Source organism: Colletotrichum karsti, assembly GCF_011947395.1.
Source record: "Colletotrichum karsti strain CkLH20 chromosome Unknown Scaffold2, whole genome shotgun sequence".
In the NCBI taxonomy this organism is placed as follows: domain Eukaryota; kingdom Fungi; phylum Ascomycota; class Sordariomycetes; order Glomerellales; family Glomerellaceae; genus Colletotrichum; species Colletotrichum karsti.
The window spans coordinates 1,228,355-1,247,824 of NW_024065902.1; the positions used below are offsets into that span (position 1 = coordinate 1,228,355).

The 19,470-nt window shown below is 50.9% G+C and overlaps 7 protein-coding genes across 7 annotated transcripts; 3 read left to right on the top strand and 4 right to left on the bottom strand.

The window, feature by feature from the left end:
- Nucleotides 1–919: 919 nt before the first annotated feature.
- On the top strand, nucleotides 920–2,433 carry CkaCkLH20_00908 (uncharacterized protein; the record flags this gene model as incomplete). The annotated part of the gene is made up of 2 exons (XM_038883628.1): nucleotides 920–1,641; nucleotides 1,710–2,433. The coding sequence occupies 2 exons, from the start codon at nucleotides 920–922 to the stop codon at nucleotides 2,431–2,433; spliced, it is 1,446 nt and encodes a 481-aa protein (XP_038751223.1).
- A 240-nt stretch (nucleotides 2,434–2,673) lies between these two features.
- CkaCkLH20_00909 (efflux pump antibiotic resistance) lies at nucleotides 2,674–4,717 on the bottom strand (the record flags this gene model as incomplete). The annotated part of the gene is made up of 5 exons (XM_038883629.1): nucleotides 2,674–3,281; nucleotides 3,345–3,784; nucleotides 3,852–3,975; nucleotides 4,046–4,334; nucleotides 4,385–4,717. 5 exons carry the CDS (start codon nucleotides 4,715–4,717, stop codon nucleotides 2,674–2,676), a joined length of 1,794 nt encoding a protein of 597 aa, XP_038751224.1.
- A 461-nt stretch (nucleotides 4,718–5,178) lies between these two features.
- On the bottom strand, nucleotides 5,179–6,462 carry CkaCkLH20_00910 (oxidoreductase; the record flags this gene model as incomplete). The annotated part of the gene is made up of 1 exon (XM_038883630.1): nucleotides 5,179–6,462. The coding sequence occupies one exon, from the start codon at nucleotides 6,460–6,462 to the stop codon at nucleotides 5,179–5,181; it is 1,284 nt and encodes a 427-aa protein (XP_038751225.1).
- Nucleotides 6,463–7,481: 1,019 nt separating this feature from the next.
- CkaCkLH20_00911 (uncharacterized protein) lies at nucleotides 7,482–10,786 on the top strand (the record flags this gene model as incomplete). The annotated part of the gene is made up of 5 exons (XM_038883631.1): nucleotides 7,482–7,959; nucleotides 8,033–8,466; nucleotides 9,103–9,293; nucleotides 9,352–9,535; nucleotides 10,070–10,786. The coding sequence occupies 5 exons, from the start codon at nucleotides 7,482–7,484 to the stop codon at nucleotides 10,784–10,786; spliced, it is 2,004 nt and encodes a 667-aa protein (XP_038751226.1).
- Nucleotides 10,787–11,068: 282 nt separating this feature from the next.
- On the bottom strand, nucleotides 11,069–11,884 carry CkaCkLH20_00912 (methyltransferase; the record flags this gene model as incomplete). Its single annotated transcript, XM_038883632.1, has 1 exon — nucleotides 11,069–11,884. One exon carries the CDS (start codon nucleotides 11,882–11,884, stop codon nucleotides 11,069–11,071), a length of 816 nt encoding a protein of 271 aa, XP_038751227.1.
- Nucleotides 11,885–13,583: 1,699 nt separating this feature from the next.
- CkaCkLH20_00913 (nonribosomal peptide synthase) lies at nucleotides 13,584–17,534 on the top strand (the record flags this gene model as incomplete). Its single annotated transcript, XM_038883633.1, has 1 exon — nucleotides 13,584–17,534. The coding sequence occupies one exon, from the start codon at nucleotides 13,584–13,586 to the stop codon at nucleotides 17,532–17,534; it is 3,951 nt and encodes a 1,316-aa protein (XP_038751228.1).
- Nucleotides 17,535–17,791: 257 nt separating this feature from the next.
- On the bottom strand, nucleotides 17,792–19,428 carry CkaCkLH20_00914 (uncharacterized protein; the record flags this gene model as incomplete). The annotated part of the gene is made up of 5 exons (XM_038883634.1): nucleotides 17,792–18,166; nucleotides 18,239–18,542; nucleotides 18,614–18,739; nucleotides 18,818–19,215; nucleotides 19,285–19,428. The coding sequence occupies 5 exons, from the start codon at nucleotides 19,426–19,428 to the stop codon at nucleotides 17,792–17,794; spliced, it is 1,347 nt and encodes a 448-aa protein (XP_038751229.1).
- Nucleotides 19,429–19,470: the final 42 nt, after the last annotated feature.

Sequence of the window (19,470 nt, forward strand, 5' to 3'; positions counted from 1 at the left end):
GGTTCTGGCCGATGGTGGCATCAAGACATGCGGTAGTCGTTCTTGGCGCGGTGTTACTTGGCCTATCGTTTTTACGAGCGTTGGGAGCCATGTGGACTTCATCAACGAGCACAAGTAAAATGATAATGGCGTGTGTGCAGTCAGAATCGGCTGCAGGTGGTGTAAGATTAGTTGTTTGAGTACCTTGAAAGTCTGAAAACACTTAAGAAAATTTCTCATTTGGTGCCAATCAAGTCAAGCAAGCATCGTAATCTTCGATGGTCCAGATGTTGATTTGACGTCTTTCTTAGGTTATTGGCTTACAGTGCACTTTGCGGCCGCTAGGCAGGCCACCGAAGTTTCCGCAAAGTCCGGGTGTCTATGAGCTGAACCATGTCATTACTCGCTGCTACCCGCTGCAAAGCAATAATTTATTGCGATCCTACGCATCCATGGATGTCCTTCCTTCGCTGAGCGGGCGGGGCTGACATATTGGAACTAGACAGGTTCAGGCAAAGCTTCATGGTCTAGTTGAACTCTTGCGCGCAGTCTTAACCAGACTAACCCCTTAACGCTGCTTTGTTTCCGTTCATCCCAGAGTCACTCCTTCACCTCAGCCACCCGGGTGTCAACATGGACTTCTACTCGCCCACTGCTGTTTGTGCGTTGCTCGTGTCAGTTGGTGTCTTACGTCTCTTGCTCTCGGGTTGGGAGTCGCCAGTGATTCGCCATGGGGACAAACGTTCACCACCGACGTTGCCATCTGCACTTCCTGTCGTCGGTCATTTGATTCAGTTTCTATGGAACACGGAACGATTGCTTGCCAAAGCTTCGTAAGACTCCTCCTTCGTTATCTTCCCGCAAAGCTTCTCACAGAATGAAACCTAGGACATGCTGTGGACCGAACACGCCTGTGCAACTGAAACTTCTGAATCGCCGCATGACCGTTCTGAATGGTGCCAGCAACATCGTCACCTTATTCAAAGGTTCTCGTTGGCTGAGCAGTGAGCGCTGGCTTGTCCAGGTCTTGGTCACTGCTTTCGGTGTCAACACGAGTGACGTGCCGTTCTATCATGCTGATGACACAGGAATCAGTAACCAACCTGTGGCCCAGAGTAATCCGATCCCACACGAACATCGTATTTTCCATCATGTTTATCAAAGTGTACATGAAGGCCTGAGCGGAGAAAGGCTTGAAGAGATGCAGCGCCAGCTCATCTCGAATCTCTGGACCCAGCTCGCGCGCGTAGAGATCGGCTACGACTCTTGGACCGACATCCCGGATCTGTACGGGTCCTTTCTTCGAAAAGTCTGCTTCACAGCAGCAACCACATCGCTGTGCGGGCCGCGTATCTTTGAGGCTGCCCCGAATATCGAGCCAGACTTCTGGGACTTTGACGGTCACTTGCCCAACCTATTTCGAGAGATGCCCCGATGGCTATTTCCGGCTTCGTATACGGCTAGGGATAAGATGAAGGAGAACATGAAGAGATGGCATGAACTTGCTCACAAAAGCTACGACATCAGCCAAAGCCCGACAGACACGCGGAACTGGGAAGAGAACTTCGGATCTAAGCTGATGAGGAGTCGGCACGCATTCTTCAACAAGATGCCGTTGAGCAAGGACACAGTCGCAGCCGACGATTTGGGTTTGCTTTGGGCGTAAGTGCCAGAGAATTTCATATCATACTACCTGCACAGAACATGTTCTAACCATTTAACTGCAACAGAGCCACTGCAAATGCAATTCCTGCGATTGGATGGATGGTGTTGGAAGTTGTGCAGCGCCCGGCACTCCTCGAGCAGGTTCGAGCCGAAATCTCTCCTCACATGCGTTTTTCATCCAACGAAAGCCCACCTGAAATCGATATTGATGGACTTTGCCAAGAGACCCTGATTCAGTCGATATATGCGGAGGTTCTGCGTGTTCACAACGGGACAGTGGTCGCCCGCGTGCCTCAGACACCCGACTTCTCCATCGCAGGCTGGAAGTTTACGAAAGACGAGCCAATCATGGTTTCGACATATGATACGGCTCGTGTGCCTTCCATTTGGAACCAAGGCACAACAGACGAGCCTCATCCCGTAGACGACTTTTGGCCAGAACGGTTCATCGTCAACCCACAGGACCCGGCGAGTGGGCCTGTACTTCCAGACCTTCGCCTTGCGAGCCGATCAGAGACGCACGAGAAGCCATCGCATCCACACTTCTCACTCGACGGTACACTCGGATCCTGGGTGCCATACGGGGGCGGATCTCGTATGTGCCCAGGTCGCCATTTCGCCAAGAAAGAATTGATTGTCACAATGGCGATGTTTCTTACCGTCTTTGATATCGTGCTCGAGCCTAGGGATGGTTGGGTTAGGGACGACCCTAGATACTTCATGTTTGGTGTAATGCACCCAGAGGGGCCCATACGTGCGAAAGTACGAAGAAGGAAACCTACTGTCTGATAACTGGCCTTCATAGCATACCCATGAAAACATGACATTGTTGTAATGTGACGTAATGATAACCTGAATAATACTGCTTCCAAATCATTCAGTTTGAATGTGTATAACTATGTGTCCTTTACCAATCGTACGCAACTCGCAAATTAAACATGTACGCTACTCTTGATTGTAGAAACTTGGACTTTATCTTTCTTCGCAGGAAGGTGCTTTTTAAAATTCTGGAACGATATTTATTGTACATTAAACTTCCTCGGCAGCTACCTCTTTCTTACTGCCATGTCCCAATCGCTTCCATGGCACGTAGGTGCTCATGCTAAATGCCAAAACAACCGCTCCGATAACAATAGCAAATGTGATCTTCAAACCTCTCATGTAAGCAACCAAAATCCCTGCAAGTTGATCGGGACGAAACACCTGCCGCAACGAGCCAACGCCTGTCATAATCAGAGCCTCGGGCTTGATATCCGGGGCAGTCATCTGTGCCTCCTGAAGGAGGACGTTGCCGAATGCAGCCTGGGCTGCCGAAACAAGAACAGCGGCTCCAGTAGTCTGGCTAAACATCATCAGAGCTGTGATCGAAGCAAGATCGGACAAGTCGATGCTCGACTGGCTTATGATCATCGGCACCTGGATAGCGATACCAAAGCCAATGCCTGCAAGCACTTGGTACATGACCCATTTGATCGGCTCGGTGCCAATGTCAAGCGTGAACAGAAGTCCGGCCGCAACTGTGGCAGTGGCGGCGCCAATGGGCATGAGGGGTGCAGCAAAGCCGGTGGATGAGACCAAGCTTCCGGAAAGGATGGATGCAATAGAGACGGCGATTATGAGCGGAAGATTACGAACTCCTATGAGATTCTGTCAAAATCGTTTCTCATGAAAAGCTTGTGTCTGTGGTACGGAACACTTACCAGATTCGATTGGGCTTGTTCCATCGATGGCCTGGAAGTACAACGGTAGGATATAGATAAGTGTATAGTAGCCGCCCGCGAAGAGTGCGAGAAACATGAAGGAAAAGAATATAACGCGACGCCTGAAGAGCCGAGGAACTATCATTGCTCTTTCTCCCTGAAAACTTTCCCAAACTGCAAAGAGAACCATAAGAACGCCGGCGCTAACGAGGAGGCCAATAACTTTTGGCGAACCCCAAGAATCGGTCTGTCCACCCTTCTGGAGAGCCAATATCAGAGAAACAACAGCAGACATCATGAGAGAAGATCCTAGAGGATCCATTTGTACGATTTTCTCCATCCAAGACGCTGCCTGCGGATTTGCAGCTGCCGGAGATTTGAAGAAACGAACAATAGCCAGTATGGAGATGGCTCCGATTGGTAGGTTGATGTAGAAACACCTGTGGACAAGTTAGAGGGAAATGTTTGGTTTCTCAGCTTCCAATGTCGTGAGGTATGAAAGCTCACCAACGCCACGATGCCTTGTCACTAAGTAAGCCGCCGAGCAAGGGGCCAAGTGCACTGGCTATACCGTACGATGCACCAACAAGCCCAGTGAATAAAGGTCTCTTCTTCGGATCGGCAGAAAAGCCTGCGTCGATGTCAGTTTTGAATCATTCTTGGCTAAGCTTGTGGCCAAATTCAGTCTGAGCTATACTTACCAATGATGGTGTAACAGCCAGATCCGATTCCTGCGCCCCCTATGCCGGTTATAGCACGCCCGATGATAAGGGCGAGGGATGTTGGAGCTGCTCCACAAAGCAGGCTGCCCAGTTCAAAGACCGTAATGGAAGCCAGAAACGTCGTCTTGAGCGGGAAGTACTTATACGCTTTGCCCCAAGTCGACTGGAACCCGGCAGTCGTCATGAAGAATACCGAGCTATACCACGACACATCGGCAATACCGTGAAACTCGTCAGTTATCCTCGGTATCGCGGTTGCTACGATGGTCTGTGGAAGTCAGCCATTGCCTGTGGTCTCACGGGCTGACAAGACGTTACCATGTCAAGTGACACAAGAAAGAAACTGAGAATGACGGCTAACACGATCATGGCTAGTTGGAGACCTTGAGGAAAATCACCAACAGCATCCGACGCTGTATCGCCTCTTTTCTCTACATTGTTACTCTCAATTGACAACTCATCCGTGGAACTCGTCGGGACCTTGGTTTGTTCGCTAGAGGCATCGTCCCAGGGCGCCCTTTCTAGCGGAAAGTCGTGAGGCAGCTCCAACTGATATGACGGAACCGCTACATCGATAAATGTGTCGCGCTTGTTCTTGTATTCTTTCGATTGTGTTCGGGTTATACTGATGGTTTCGTTCGAAGGATCCATCGCGGTGGGCTCTCTCACTCTATCTGCCCATACCCATTGCTTGGCTGAATGAAGAGTCGTGAGTTCATGGCGGCAAGAAGAGTGGGTGTTCACCGTTAGATTTGGTGACTGGGGAGGCCTGCCGTTCGGACAGTGTCATGGTTGTCCGGTCGGGACTCGCATCGGAACATTGCCCCCATTGACTTCCCAAGTTTGGCGGCAGCGGGTTTGTCCCCGACCCCCAAAACTCAAAACGCCCCGGATTTCCGCCATCGGTACAACTTTATTAGTACTACAAGCCGTTTTGAGAAGAACGTGACATATTTCGCTTGAGTTGTGACCAAATGTCGTGAAGCCGATAGTGAACTGAAGAGACGACAGCCTTCAAATCGGAGCTTGTAGCTACAGCTTGAATGTGCTGTGCGACCCTAGATTTGCTTCGTAGAATAGATAGATCGTAAAGGTTGCCTGGCTAGATACGTTTATGTGTTTCCGTTGAGCTCCGGGTATTCAGGAACTATCCATCCACCTTTATCCTCCGGCATGATTCTATTCAGCAAACGGTCGATTTGCAGAGCAGACATAACACCAAAAACCCGGTTAGCAAACCAAATGCCCCATTCCGTTTCGATATACAATGGTCCTGGACCAATGGCCGGCAGCTTCTGAGCTTCGACAATGAATGGCCGCATCACCTTTTCGTACGACTCAAGAGCAGCTTTGATATTGCTGCCATGTCCAAATCTTGAAATTTCGCCGGCGAGAACGTAAGCTCCAACCATACCACACGCGGTTCCCATACCGGTCATTGGGCTTGGGCAGTATCCTGCGTCCCCCAACAACACAACGCGCCCTTTGGACCAGGTATCCATCTTGACCTGGCCCAGCTTGTGAGCATAAAAGTCATCCGTCGCCAACATGTCCCGTATCAAACGCTCCGATTTCCATCCTGCTCCTTCGAAAATCTGTGCCCATAAATCTTTCTGGGTTGACGCGCTTTGAGTTGTTGAGTTTGTCAACTCAGGGATATCGGCCTTGACCCCAAGATAGCCCTGAGCTACCGGTCTGTCACCCGTTCGAATAGCCATGAATCGCTTTTTGGACGAAAAGCTCGCTTGCGCCGTTGCGTTGTCACTCTGTTCCCGAGGGATCCTGAAGTAAGCGAAGTTCACCCCAAGTGATTTGAAAGCCGCGTCGCTCGCCTCCTGGCCAAACACGAGCCGCCGTGTCTTCGACGACTGCCCGTCAGCACCGACTACCAAGTCAAAGTCCTCAGTACTGCCATCGCAGAAGCTGACTTGGGCGCCACTTTCAAATTGGCGAATGCCAGTAGCGTAGGTTCCGAACTTGTACTTGAGGCCACCCTGACCTCGATCCCGGCTCCGCCCTCGACGTCCTTCGTCCAGACTGGCGCCGTACAGCACGTCAACGAGATCGCGTCGCATGATTTCATACTCGCTGCTGAAGGCCTGTCGGCCTTGACCAGAATCATTTCTGCCGAAGATTGCCCATTGCCTGCCAGATGAGGCATCCACGAAAGCAATACCATCTTCGGCTACCGCTCGTTCTTTGACCTTATCCAAAAGCCCCAGCTTGCGCATTACGGGTATTCCTTGTCCACGCAAGTCGATCTGCTGGCCTCCCTTGCGCAGCGCCAGAGAGCGCTCGACGATTGTGATGCTGTGAGACGGGTTGGCGCGGAGCAAGAAGGCGGATAGGGCGGGACCAGCCACGCCGGCCCCAGAGATGAGGATTTTGAGAGGCATACTGTCGTAAGTGGGTCCGACGCCTCTTTCAACGTTTCTTGCTCTCATGCGTTTTGGTTTCTGTTCCTGTGTAACGCCACATGACGAGAATAGCAACTACTCTTACATATTCGCACCCCCGAATGCGAGAAATGGCAAAGTGCAATACATGAGAAACCGATTCCTCGACTAGTAACATCGGACGGAATATCCTCGTTCTCTCGTCCGGTGTTTAGACCCAGGACATCCGGTGCGGAAAGTCAAACCCATTTTCAAATGGCATTGAGTATTCGAAAAAGGAAAGTGAATCGTCTTAATATTTCCCCATGGACATTCTTTGAGGAAAGGCATGCCCCCATCGGACAGTGAAGAACATTACCTTAAACTTACCAACCTTGAGTACCTTAGTGCATGCACCCCGGATGCCTCCGTGTCCCCGGCGTGCATGACATAACTGGCATCTAGAATTCGTCTGATTGCACTGCAGTAGGTCAAAGTAGAACCCAATTGTAAGGGAAGAATGACGTCGGCTAGTTATTGATTGAAATTCGATTGTAAAATTCATTTCCTTCCTACCTAAATTCGGTATCAGTGCAATCTTAGATCCTCTCACCAGACGTCAAGAGGTCGACAAAAACGATGGCTTCTACTTCGACAAATTCTGCAACTGACGTTGAACAAACACTAGAGACTCTCAACGAGACTTTGTCAAAACTTCTTAGTAGTTTGAAACAGCCCAACTTGCAAGCCCAACTCGCTTCCAAGCTCCACGATGCGAAAACGCTGCCGGATAAGAGGATCGGGTCGCTGGCGGCAGAAGCAGTAGATCTGCTGGACGAAGCCAAGCAAATACTGCAACCGGCTCAACTTGTCTTGGCTGATCATTTCATGGGTTTGTTCTCATCTTTACTCGCTCATGTTCAGTCTATTTGCTGATGGCTTGGCCACCGCGGGGTCGCGCAGGATACTATTTGAGTAGCAAAAGCTTAGTAGCAGTCGTCTCGCTCAAAGTCCCGGACATTCTATCATCGTCACCGGGCATGACCGTTGCCAAACTTTCAGAGGCTGCTGGAGCACGTGAAGATCGACTTCGGCCTGTCATGAGACTACTTTACAATAACGGGCTGTTCACCTACGATGCCTCGAACGATACTTACACCAACAACGCTCGTTCCGATCTTCTGCGGTCTGACCACTGGACACAATGGCACACCTGGGTGGAGCTATACGCTACCGAGTTCTATGACATGGCGCGTGGAATTCCGGACTCGCTTCTTAGCGGTGCCACTCGTACGGCGGCTCAGATCAACTATGACACAGACGATAGCATATTCGCCTACTTTGAGAAGCGCGGGTGGCTGCCCCGCGTACATCGCGCTTTCAGTGCTAGCCAGGTTGCCCAGGCTCCTGGAATTCTTACAGACTATCCCTGGCACGAGATCGGGGACAAGACTGTGCTCGATGTAGGAGGGGGTGGAGGGGCACTGATGGCATCATTGCTTCGCGAACACCCAAAAAGTAGGCGATTTCCCTCCCTATATGTTGTCACTACTTTTGAGTTCCCCTGCGTGAACTAAGACTCATTCTCTAGTGCGAGGTGGCATTCTAGACATGGCCGCGGTTATCGACCACACAGGGCCTTTCTTTCACTCGCCGGACGGGCAGTATGCCGACGTCGGAAGCCGCATATCACCCGAGAACCTCGTCGCAGGGGACTTCCTAACCGGCCCATTGCCTCGTCACGAGGTCTACGTTATCAAGTGGTGTTTGCATAACTGGCTAGACCCAGAGGTAATACAGATTTTGCGCAACATCCGAGAATCCATAGTCCCGGGGGATCAATCACGACTAGTCGTCATGGATGCCGTGCTGCAGGACGGTGCTATGGGACGCTTAGCACAGTACGGTGATGTACAGATGTTGATGACGGCAAAGGGACGGGAGCGAACAGCAGAGGACTGGCAGCAAGTCGCCAAGGCATCTGGATGGAATATTCACAAGATTTACCCTTTGAGAAATGCTTGGGTAAGTGCTATCGATATGCGGCCGTGAAATTTTGGAAGTCGTTGAACATGGAATTGGTGGACTGCTGCTAGTTACTACACAACATCAAACAACGAGCTTTTTTGGCCGATGTTATTGCAGCAAAAAACGCATCTTACTACTGAATCTGTATATGAAACTTGTGCCCAAATATCAGACGAGACACTGCACCAAAAGTAAAACTGCCTCGGTTGGTACCCACGGCGGTCAGCGGGGAGGTCCGATGTGGCCAGGTTTTCCAAGTCCTCTGTCTTACTTTCCAACAGGCGGATGGACTGATCCACGGCTGTGTATGCTACGGTCTACGCTACGGTCTACGACAAGTTCACAATTTGATTATTGACTATTTTCTGCGGCCTCAAAATGAACAATTATACTGTAGGCCAGCAAACAGTTATAAGTCGACTTTTAGAGACGAAGGTTGCCTCAAGCCCTTCCGTCATGTTTCTTGTGTTTAATCTCCTTGTTGTTTTCTTTGCGTTCCTGGTCTTCAGTCTGTTGGAACTCGTATTCCCAGGTATCCTACCTAATTCCTTCAAAGTGCTAATATCAAGCATCATCAATGTACGTAGACATCGATTGAAGTCGAAATTATGGCTGATTGTTAACTTGGGGTAGAAATACTTGGACTGGAAGCATCCGATATATGGTGAGAATGGTGACAAGGTTGGCATTCCTTCGTGCCCATACGTCTGGCCGAATGGGCAAGGAGACATCGCCAAGTTTCTGAAAGGAGTCGAGAATTCTGCAGCGTGGGAGAAGCAGCACGGCCGGATGTATCGCATATGGTCAGGAATGAAGCCAGAGATGTGCGTCCTATTGTTCGTTGATATAAATCAAGTTCGATACTAACGTTGGCTTTTTCAGTGTTCTGACACAGCCTCATCATTTGCAGACCGTTTTCAGGGACTCAGATAAGCATTCCAAGGCGCCGGCAAACAATTCGGGCTTCTACATGAACAGACTCTTAGGCGAATGCGTTGGTCTGCTCAGTGGCCCCGACTGGCGCTCTGTGAGAGCCGTCGCCGAACCTCCGTTTCAACGCGCGGCGGTATGTTCACGGGTCGAATATATTCAGCGCTGCGTCGCGGAGCATTTTGAGCAACTACATGGTAAAAGCAGCGGGGGTCTGAACGAACATCTCCTACATCCAGTAGATGACCTGGCGATACTCCCCTTCCGAGTCATCGCCGACATGGTTAGTCCTCCCCCTATTTTCTCAGTCCCTTTATCTGTTTATGAAATTACCCCGGCTATTTCACCTCGGAGCACGCATCTAGTAGTGGTATTTCATAGCATTCCGAGACTTTTCGGTAATCAAACTTGATGTCAATTGTTGACGTGAAGTATTTATCAGTTTTACGGCCCTCTGCCGCCACAGCTCAAGACGCAACTAGATGACCTCATCCCTCTGCGAACTCACATATTCAATCAACACGTCATCAAAGGAGGCTTACACCGGTTTTCATGGGCTCGTTTCCTCCCGACTTCTGCGAACCAAGAACTTGTCAGATTCAAGGAGGCGTGGAAAATATTCAATCAAATGGCCCTAGCTCATGCACAGCAGAATGCTGACCCGCAGCAGCCTATCGTTGGCATGTATGAAGCTGTTGCGTCAGGAAACATTAGTGAAGAGCAGCTGCTTCAGACTCTCGACGAGTCTCTCTTCGCAAATCTAGACGTCACCATGGGAGGTCTATCATGGGTCCCTGTCTTTTTGGCAGCACATCAGAACGCGCAGAGTCGCCTGCGAACTGAGATTGAAAGGGAAGCCACTAGCCCCGAAACGCTACATCGCTATCTCGACAATAGTCGGTCAACGTACCTCGCCTGCTGCGTGATCGAATCCAGCCGCCTGAGGCCATTGGCAGCTTTCAGCGTCCCACAAGCTGCTCCTACTCCTCGTCGCCTCGAAGTCAGTCCAGGGCTCACGTACGTCGTCCCCGAAGGCACCAGCTTTGTGGTAGACACCTACGCTCTCAATGTACGCAATGAGGCGTGGGCTCCGGACAACGAGTCCTTCCGGCCGGAGCGATTTCTCAACAGCAACGAAAAGGACGCGCGGGATCGGCGCTACTTGTTCTGGAGATATGGATTTGGACCAAGGCAGTGTATGGGACGGCATGCAGCCGATCTCATTATCAGAACCACAGTGGCTCATCTCGTACGCAACTACCAACTCGATTTGCTGTCGCCCGAAGACCACCTTGACGGGTCTTCTTGGGCGAGAAATCAGGAGTGCTGGATAACCCATCCCAGCTTGAATTTGCGATGTACCAGGAGAATATTGGAGAATAAGTAGATATTGAATATTAGGTCTGCTTGATTCAAAGCCTATTTTGCTTGCTGCCTCTCCGTTTATTCAACCCTTTACATATTGCTATACTATCCAGTTACATGTACTAAGAGAATCGAATTACTTACATGATGTTTTGGAAAGGGTGTTTTAAATGAAAGATACACGCAATGCAAGGTTCCGTGTCCTTATCATTTTTGACCGTAAACCACAACGAACCTGATCCTTCCACCTACAACTTCGAGCTCATCCCACAATCGGGATGGCAAGGTACGTGCATCGTACTCGTCAAACTTCTTTGGAGTTGCCACTGGAAGTATACTTGTTGATCAGTTCTGGGTCATTGTTCATACCAACGCAATGGCTAAGATAGATATACGTACGTTTCGCCTGAGCCAGCACTGGTCCTACAGCACCATAGAGACTCATCATGCTCTTCATCCTTAAATCTCGACCCCCCTTGTTCCGGGCACCGTACATCACGTCTACCGACCGTTCTTCGACGCCCTTTAGCCCCGCGTCTTGCATGGCTCTTGTTAAGTGGACCGAAAGGTTAGGACCCAGCCCACCAGCGGCAGAATTCTGCTGGTGATAACGAAGAAGTCTTCGCATCGCCGGTCCGTTGTCGTTTACACATTCGTTGTCCAGTTCAACAAGCTGCAACCAGCCACCCGGCCGTAGCAGGCCTGCAAGATTTGAGGTCGCAGACGTGATGGTCGAGTCGGGCGGCGCAACCGCAGCCATGACTAGGCGCTGGTGCACCACATCGAAGGTGCCCTGCCACTCATCTGGGAATGGTTTTCGGATGGACTGGTTGCAAAAGTAAACATCTTCCGGGGGCGACGAAGGGTACAGGGATGGATCGATGTCCGTCCCGACGTATTCATGGCTGTCACCTCCTATGGAACTGCGAAGGTCCGTCAACCAGCGACCATCTGCCGCACCTGAGTCCAGAATGCGTAAGGAAGGCCTGGAAAGGTCGACGGGGGCCAAAATGGCGCGTCCTCTCATCGCGTGCAACAGTATCTCGTGCTGATCTCCCAGACGCGCCTTCTCGGACATGTTATCGTCGCGATCTTTCGTGAATTTGACGTAGCCGTCCATGTCGCGTTGAGATGTAATGAAGGCTTATTTGCAAAGAATTGATTTGTGACGGGTCTGAACTAGCTTGTAAGCCGCAGCGATGAACATGAACTCAACAATTTCTGGACTTGGACGAAAGTAGTAGATTACAGAACGCTTCAAGTGGCTCAAGTCGTTTGGAGATGAGAAACTATGTGTTTCGCTTCGAAGGTACGTCATAGAAACTACCGCGCTGATCCGATGGGGGAGTCCAGATTGGACGTCTGCCTTAAGCTACTATTAAACTATGCATCAGTTTCGGACGTCTGATCAAAGGTTTCAGCTTGGTCTGTTCAAACATTAGACCATCGCGATTACACCGGCACATTTCCGAAACTCCCAGCAAAGAACTTTCCTTAGGAAAGAATGCGAAAAATCAAAACGACGCGGAAGTCCGCAAAACACTACTGACGGGATGCTTCCGATCCCGGGGCGGAGCGGAGACATTGGGACGTCGGTCCAGCCATATACATGTAGCTAAAGTAATAGGTGCCAAGATTGTGAGCGAACGTGTCGGAAGATTCGTTTTCAAGTATTCCTTTTTTCATTTTGTAATCACATTGCAAGCATGGCGGCGTCACTGATTTTGCAAATCTTGGCTTCTTCTCTGCATGTTGATGTCAACTCGATCGCCCCAGATGCCAACTTCACGAGCCATGGCGGCGATTCGATGGCGGCACTCCGATTCTCGATGGAATGTAGGCGACGCGGCATCTTCATTCCTGTCGACTCTATTCTTTCGAGCCCTTCTGTATCTCAACTTCTACATCAAATCCGCCCATCGGACGAAGCCCGCCTGAACTGTACCGAGAAAGGACAAACTGGTCCTAACATTGAAGTAATCAACAACCGCCTAACACGACCGAGCAAGAGGACTCATGTCCGGAAGGACAGCGGCTACAACAGCTTGGACGAGAATGTTAAACCTCGAAAAAACAAATGCCAAAGACGCACTTCCGCACTAGGATCGCATGAGGCAGTTATATCGTCCACTCCCAGCGGCCAAAATGAGCTTTTGTTTGTTTCGAAGGGCGTGCAGGACCTGGGCGACGCCTTTGGTAGCGTCCACGAGCTATCAGACATTCAAGTCTCTTTGTTTCATGGTAGCATGGACTCGGCTGGCACAAATATCATCTATTATGCTGAGAGCCATCACCCAAGTCAAGTTGTCCACCTCAAGAAGGCGTGGGGTGAGGTTTGCCGAGCGGAACCAATCTTTTGTGCCACATATCGCAGCCCAGAAGACGGCCACCTGATGTGTCCTCGACTGCATTGGCGGGAGTTTAAGACCAGCAACTGGGCGGTGTACCAAAATGCGCTGCTGGCAGCCACTGGTCCCGGTCTACCATGGTCAAACAATAAAACAGCTGTGGATCTAGCATTGCGCTTTACAGTCATCCATTACCAAGGATCATCACCCGAAAAAGGTTGCTCGACAATCGTTTGGGCCGTTCACCACGCCCTGATAGACGGCTGGTCCGCCGGACTTCTGGTGCGAAAGGTGCACTTGGTTGCGTCAGGGCAAGCGATACAGCCAGGACCGTCTTACATTGAGATTCTCGCAGCGCAGAGAGAATACGGACTCTTTCGAAAAGCCGAAGGCGATCGTTTCTGGGCTGAGCAGCGGGCCAAGTTGGAAACGGCACGAGACGAACCTCTCCTTGAAAGACCAACCACCAGCATGGAGGGGGTTGAGGGTGTCGATGTTTCTGCCGACCAGATGCACATTGACCTCACCTTCAAGCCTGAAGAGTATAGATCCATCAAGAATGCAGCCCAGCAATGCAGTGTGACTCCGGCCACATTCTTTTATGCTGCTTGGGCACTATGTCTCGGCTTGTATACAGACTCAGAAAACGTCGTCGTCGGAGCCGTTTTGTCGACTCGGAACCTTGGACTGTCTGGCAGTTTCGAGACCATCGGACCCATGGTCAATACCCTGCCGCTTCAAGTTGACCTCTGTTGGGAAGTTTCCGTGCGAGACTTCGTCAAAGATGTCTTCGACCGTATGCGGCGCCTCATGCACTACTCCTGGACGACACCGGACAACGGCTTCACGCGTATCAAGTGCAATTTGATGGCTATGACCCCGAACGAACAGCAGTGGGCAGAGGGTAGCGGGGTTCGATCCTCCTTCTTCAAGCACACGACCAACCTGCCGTTGAATGCCATCGTCAAAGATGATGGAAGCGGCATGATCCTTCAGTACTCTTCCCGGCGCTTTAGTCGGAATGCGATGGAAACTCTTGCGGGGGTCTTCAAAGTCGCCTTGACGTCGTTGTGCGAGACCGAAGCTCCTCTGGAATCAGCACGTGTTCTTCCCAGCAGTTACCTCGAGAGTCTCAGCTCGATGGGAAACTGGCAGTCCCAAAAGACCACCGTTTCTTCAATCACCGAAGATCTTGTTACACTATTCGAGCGCACCACGGAACGTTACCCCTCTGCCGTAGCGATTGACTCAGGGAGTCGACAGGTCACTTATGCCGAGCTGGAAAGCCTTTCCGGCAAGGTTGCTCACGCTCTTTCTGGCCAGATTGAGCGTCAAGAGGTTGTCGCGGTACACGCAGATGGATCTATCAACTGGATCATCTCAATATACGGCATTCTTCGCGCCGGAGGAATCTACTGTCCTTTGGACAAGGCACATCCACAACATTACCGAGACTCTCTCTTCGAGTCATCAACGGCAAAGATTTTCTTGGCCACCAATACGGAATCCATGTCTAAGAGGTGTTCGACAGCGGAAGTTGCGCTTGATATCCAAGCCATACTTGACGGCCATGTTTCCGGTTCTTCCTCCCATGCATGTTTCACTGCGAGAGCTCAACCACGACCGCAAGACAGAGCCTACCTTTGTTTCACATCTGGCTCTACTGGCAAGCCAAAAGGCGTCATGTGCACCCATCAGGGTCTCGTTGCTTTCCAAAGCGACCTTGAAGTTCGTCTAGGTGCGTCAGTTGGAACCAGAATTGCCCAGATCATGTCCGTGGCTTTTGACGGCGCCATTCATGAGTTATTTTCGGCCCTCTCTTATGGTTCAACTTTGGTCCTGCGGAAAGAAGGCGAGGAAGCCGGTTTAAGCCACTTAAAGACCGTTGACTGTGCTATTCTCACTCCGTCACTGGCTTCGGTTCTCGATCCAGGCGACTTCCCGAGGCTCAAAACGGTTTACCTCGTCGGCGAGATTGTTCCGCAGACAGTTTGCGACACTTGGTCAGCCAGAAAAGCCGTTTACAATATGTACGGGCCAACCGAGGCGACTTGCGGTGCCACCATCAAACGACTTCGTCCAGGAGAGCCTGTCACGATAGGAGGTCCGAACCCTTCAACAAGGATCTACATCTTGGACCACCACCGACGTCTAGTCCCCCCTGGAAGGACCGGAGAAATCTATCTGGCCGGCGTTCAGGTTGCTCGCGGTTATATCGGGCGACCTGAGGTTACCAAAGAACGTTTTCTTGAAGATCCCTTCCATGGCTCAGGGGAATTCATGTATAAAACCGGAGATCGAGGTTACTGGAGTGAAGACGGAGAGATCATCTTTCTCGGCCGAGCCGACCGACAGATCAAACTTCACGGATTCCGGGTCGACCTCGAGGATCTAGAGGCACGCATTCTTCGAGCGTGTAATACACAGTATGGGGTTCGCGCCGTGGCCATGACGAACAGGATGGACGACCTGGTGTGTATGATTCAGACTGAGTCTACAGATCTTGTCGGAATCAAGGATACCATCCGCAGAGTACTTCCTGCCTTTGCCGTTCCAAAATGCGTCTCAGTCGCGCACAGTCTGCCTATGACGCCAAACATGAAGGTGGACTACCGCGCTATCGCTCACGTTGCTGATAGCTCAGTCATGACTGAGTCTGCTCAACGAGCTGTCAAGGACGAAGATCTGAGGACGGAAACCGAAATTGCCGTCGCAGCTGTCTGGAGCAAAGTACTTGAGTTGGCTGCCACAGCCGTCAAGATCGGCCCCGAATCCAACTTCATACAACTAGGCGGTCATTCTCTGCAGCAGCTGAAGTTGACATCCAGTTTAAGGGCGGTATTTGGAACACATATCACGATGAGAATGCTGTTGACCTTGCCGACCTTGAGAGACCTGGCCGCCGCGATTGATCAGATGGACAAGGGGCTTCTGCCAGCACCGTCCTTGCCACCGTCTTTATCTCCTGGCAGAGAGTATATCGATGGACTTCAGCATTCTGAGCCTGGGCCAATGGAGAAAGAATGGTGGCAGAAGGGGCAGCTGAACCGCGGCACATCTGCTTTCAATGTGAGCTGGGTTGCACAGTACGACGGCAATATCTTTAACCAGTCGAGAATGATTGTAGCCTGGAACATGGTGCTGGCCAGCTACGATATCTTCCGTGCTCGCTATGTTTGCGATCATGAGCATGGTCTTCAAAGAGTTCTGGCCAAGTTTCCACCCCGTATCGAGCAACGGCGTCGCATCGACGTTCGCAAGGAACTGAATCGGCCATTCAATCTCGCAGAAGAGGCTCCAGTGCGGGTGATCATGACGGGGAACACCGTTGTGGCCGTACTTTCTCACATTGTCTGCGACTACACAACGCTTGGCCTCGTTCTGCACGAAGCTGCGACCGCCTATCAATGCTGTCCCTCGCTCTTAATGCCGCTACGGCCACAGCCCTGCCACCAACGAGTGGTTTCAAATACGGTTGATCCTGCTTGTCTCGACTTCTGGTCTGAGTATCTGGGGGATGTGAAGCACAATCGCCATGCATACCTCGGAAACGGTGGTGAGCGAAGAAGCTACGATGGCAGGTCGCTGACAGGCCTCGTATCTACCTCACTTTGGCATCGTATGCAAAATTGCGTTCAACAGTCCGGCGTCACACTTCAGCAACTTCTGGTTGCAGCGGTTGCCATGGCGCTCAGCGCTGAAGATGAAGAAATTGATCTGACACTGGGTATGCCCTTCATCAACCGTCACTCCGAGACGGAAATGAAAGCGGTTGGCCTCTTCCTAGAGCCATTGCCAGTGCGCGTGCGCTTTGGTGACCTCAACGCTTCCCTCAAATCGTTCCTTGCCTCGGCACAGGCTTCTTCACAGCGTGCTCTGGCGCATGTTATTCCGTGGGATCAACTGCTGAAGCACCTCAATGTGGACGTTGGTGCCCATCTTCCAAACCACCCGCTTTTTGACTGCGTTGCTTCTTTTCATGATGCTCGTGGGCAAGACGCAGGCCGGCACAACCAGGAAAGAGGAGGCCCCTGGAGTAAGGCAGCTTGGGGAGGTGGCGTGGAGCCGCAACTTGTGTGGAGCGATGGCGCCAAATTCAAGTTGATGGTAGAATGTTTGGCATATGACGAAGACACGTTGGTTTTGAGACTCGAGTACGACACAGCATGCTTTGGTCAAGATGTTGTTGGGAGTGAGGGACGGATTGAGGCTGTGCGACGCATGATCTTAACAGCCATGGACGCGGTCGTTTCGCACCAAGACGGTGTCTTTGACAAGCTTTGGAGAGATCTGAGGGAAGCATGGCGGCTTGAACGAAGTCTTGGTTTCAATACCGGGCATGATGTGGACGTGAAGTTGCTCGATGGTGGTGAAGATCTGTTTCTGAAGTGCTTTTCGCAGTTGAAAGAGAGCGAAGCATAGCATTCTTTCGTTTCAAGCGGTTTGGTAGAGTTTGTCCGTACTTTTAGTGTTGTTTCGAAATTGGAATCAACTTGATATCACACTTTTGACTATGTGTGAAATACACGAGCGAACCGATGGGCAGATCTGGGGTTGAGAGATTCATGTAAATATCATGAACGCGCTCGGTTGGTTTCACATGCATCATCATTTCGACGAAGTACAACGTCAGTTAGATAACAGAAAGTCCAGCTTCTGAAAACCCCGGCCACATCCGCTCAGATAGTTCGTTCGGAGATACTCGCTATGCCAGTAGCCTTTCCACCAATCGGCACGTACTCTGCCCTGACTCTACCGACATCGTCCTCAAATCGCTCGAGAACGTCACCTGGAGACCTCTTCTTCCCAACCCAGTTGAAGGCAGGGCGTACAACATAGCCAATAAGCTGCTTTTGTCGCGGGCTCAGCTTGTCCAGAACTTCCTGCTTCACGCTGACGTAAGGGTTGACAGTTGAGCTCATGAAGTACCGGCTGAATGCGTAGATGAGGGCTGGTCTCTCGTGGCTGGTGGTATTGATTCCAGTTGAGTGCCAGATGGTGGTGTTGAAGACAAGGCACGAGCCCTCGGGTGCCGCAGCCGGAATAGAGCCATCCTATTCACATATTGTGTTAGTAAACATCTCAATATTAGCGGATACAAGTTCCGGAAAACCAGTAATACGTACAAAACTATTGGGATCCCATGGGCGTACGTGCCCAATGTGAGAAGCTGGAATCACATGAGTAGCTCCATTGACGTTGCTGCTGTCCTCCATGTAAAACATGAAACTCAGGCCGATGGGATCGTCCGTAAAAGGATTCATAGGGATCTGGTCACGATGGAAAGGCATTGGAATATTGTTTGGTCCCAAAATGTTGACGGAAGCCTGGGTCAGGTAAGAATAGTCGCCCAGAAACCAGCTGAGAAGCTCATCAAAGAGAGGATGATTCAAGATGTCAAGAAACTCGTCACCCTTGTTGAGAACATTCCTGGTGAGGCACTTTAGCACATGTCCTCATTCCATCTTATAGCTTTTATGAATGGGCGTTCATGTACTCACCACAGGCGTTGATTTGTCCCGCCCTCGAGATCAGCGACACCAGCTTGGCGCTCCCCAGCAGCTTGTTCAAGAATCGCTCGTCTCATGATCTGAACCTGTTCGGGCGTCAATGCGTCCTTGACGAAACTATGAGTTCGGATCAGTTACGCAATTCTGATCATCTGATCTGGAATCAAAGGAGTTCAACTCAGTTGGGAGACGTACGCATATCCAAATTTCTTGATGTTGCGCTTGACCTCGTTGATGTCGGTGGTCGGCTTCGGCAGCTCATCTTCGGCGAAGGTGTAGTTCGCGTAATCCATGACTGTGGAAGGTCTCGGGGCCAAGAGATCCAAGATACACTGTCCCTTCGGAGGGGTCTTGCCCGACACATTAAAACCGACGCGGGCAACCATGTTCACGTCCAAATTACCGTTCATCAAACCGAACATCATATCAGGACGCATCAGCACAGTCACTTCTACCTCGGTGCCATCCGGTAAAGACTCAAGAAGACGTGTGCCACTGGGTCGGGCGTCGATATACAGTGTCTTGGTGAGCTCGCCGCCGGGTAGCTTGTCAGTAAGAACTAGTTGTGCCAACGTATCTGCTTTGTTGAGAGCCTTGAAATGGAGTGAGATATCAGCACAGACTGACATGAAGGGTGGAAGATCCGGAACGGGTAGGCGTACCGAAAGTTTGCTTTTGATGATGTTGACTACTTCAGACGCGAGCGATTCAAATTCTTTGCTCTTCGGGTCGCCGTAGGTGAGTCCCCCGAAGTTCATACCGGGAATCGATGCAGCACCCGCCGCGGGGAGTGTCGCAACAGCCATTTTATCGAGTAAATTGTGTAAGCCCAAATGTCTCGCTGAGGG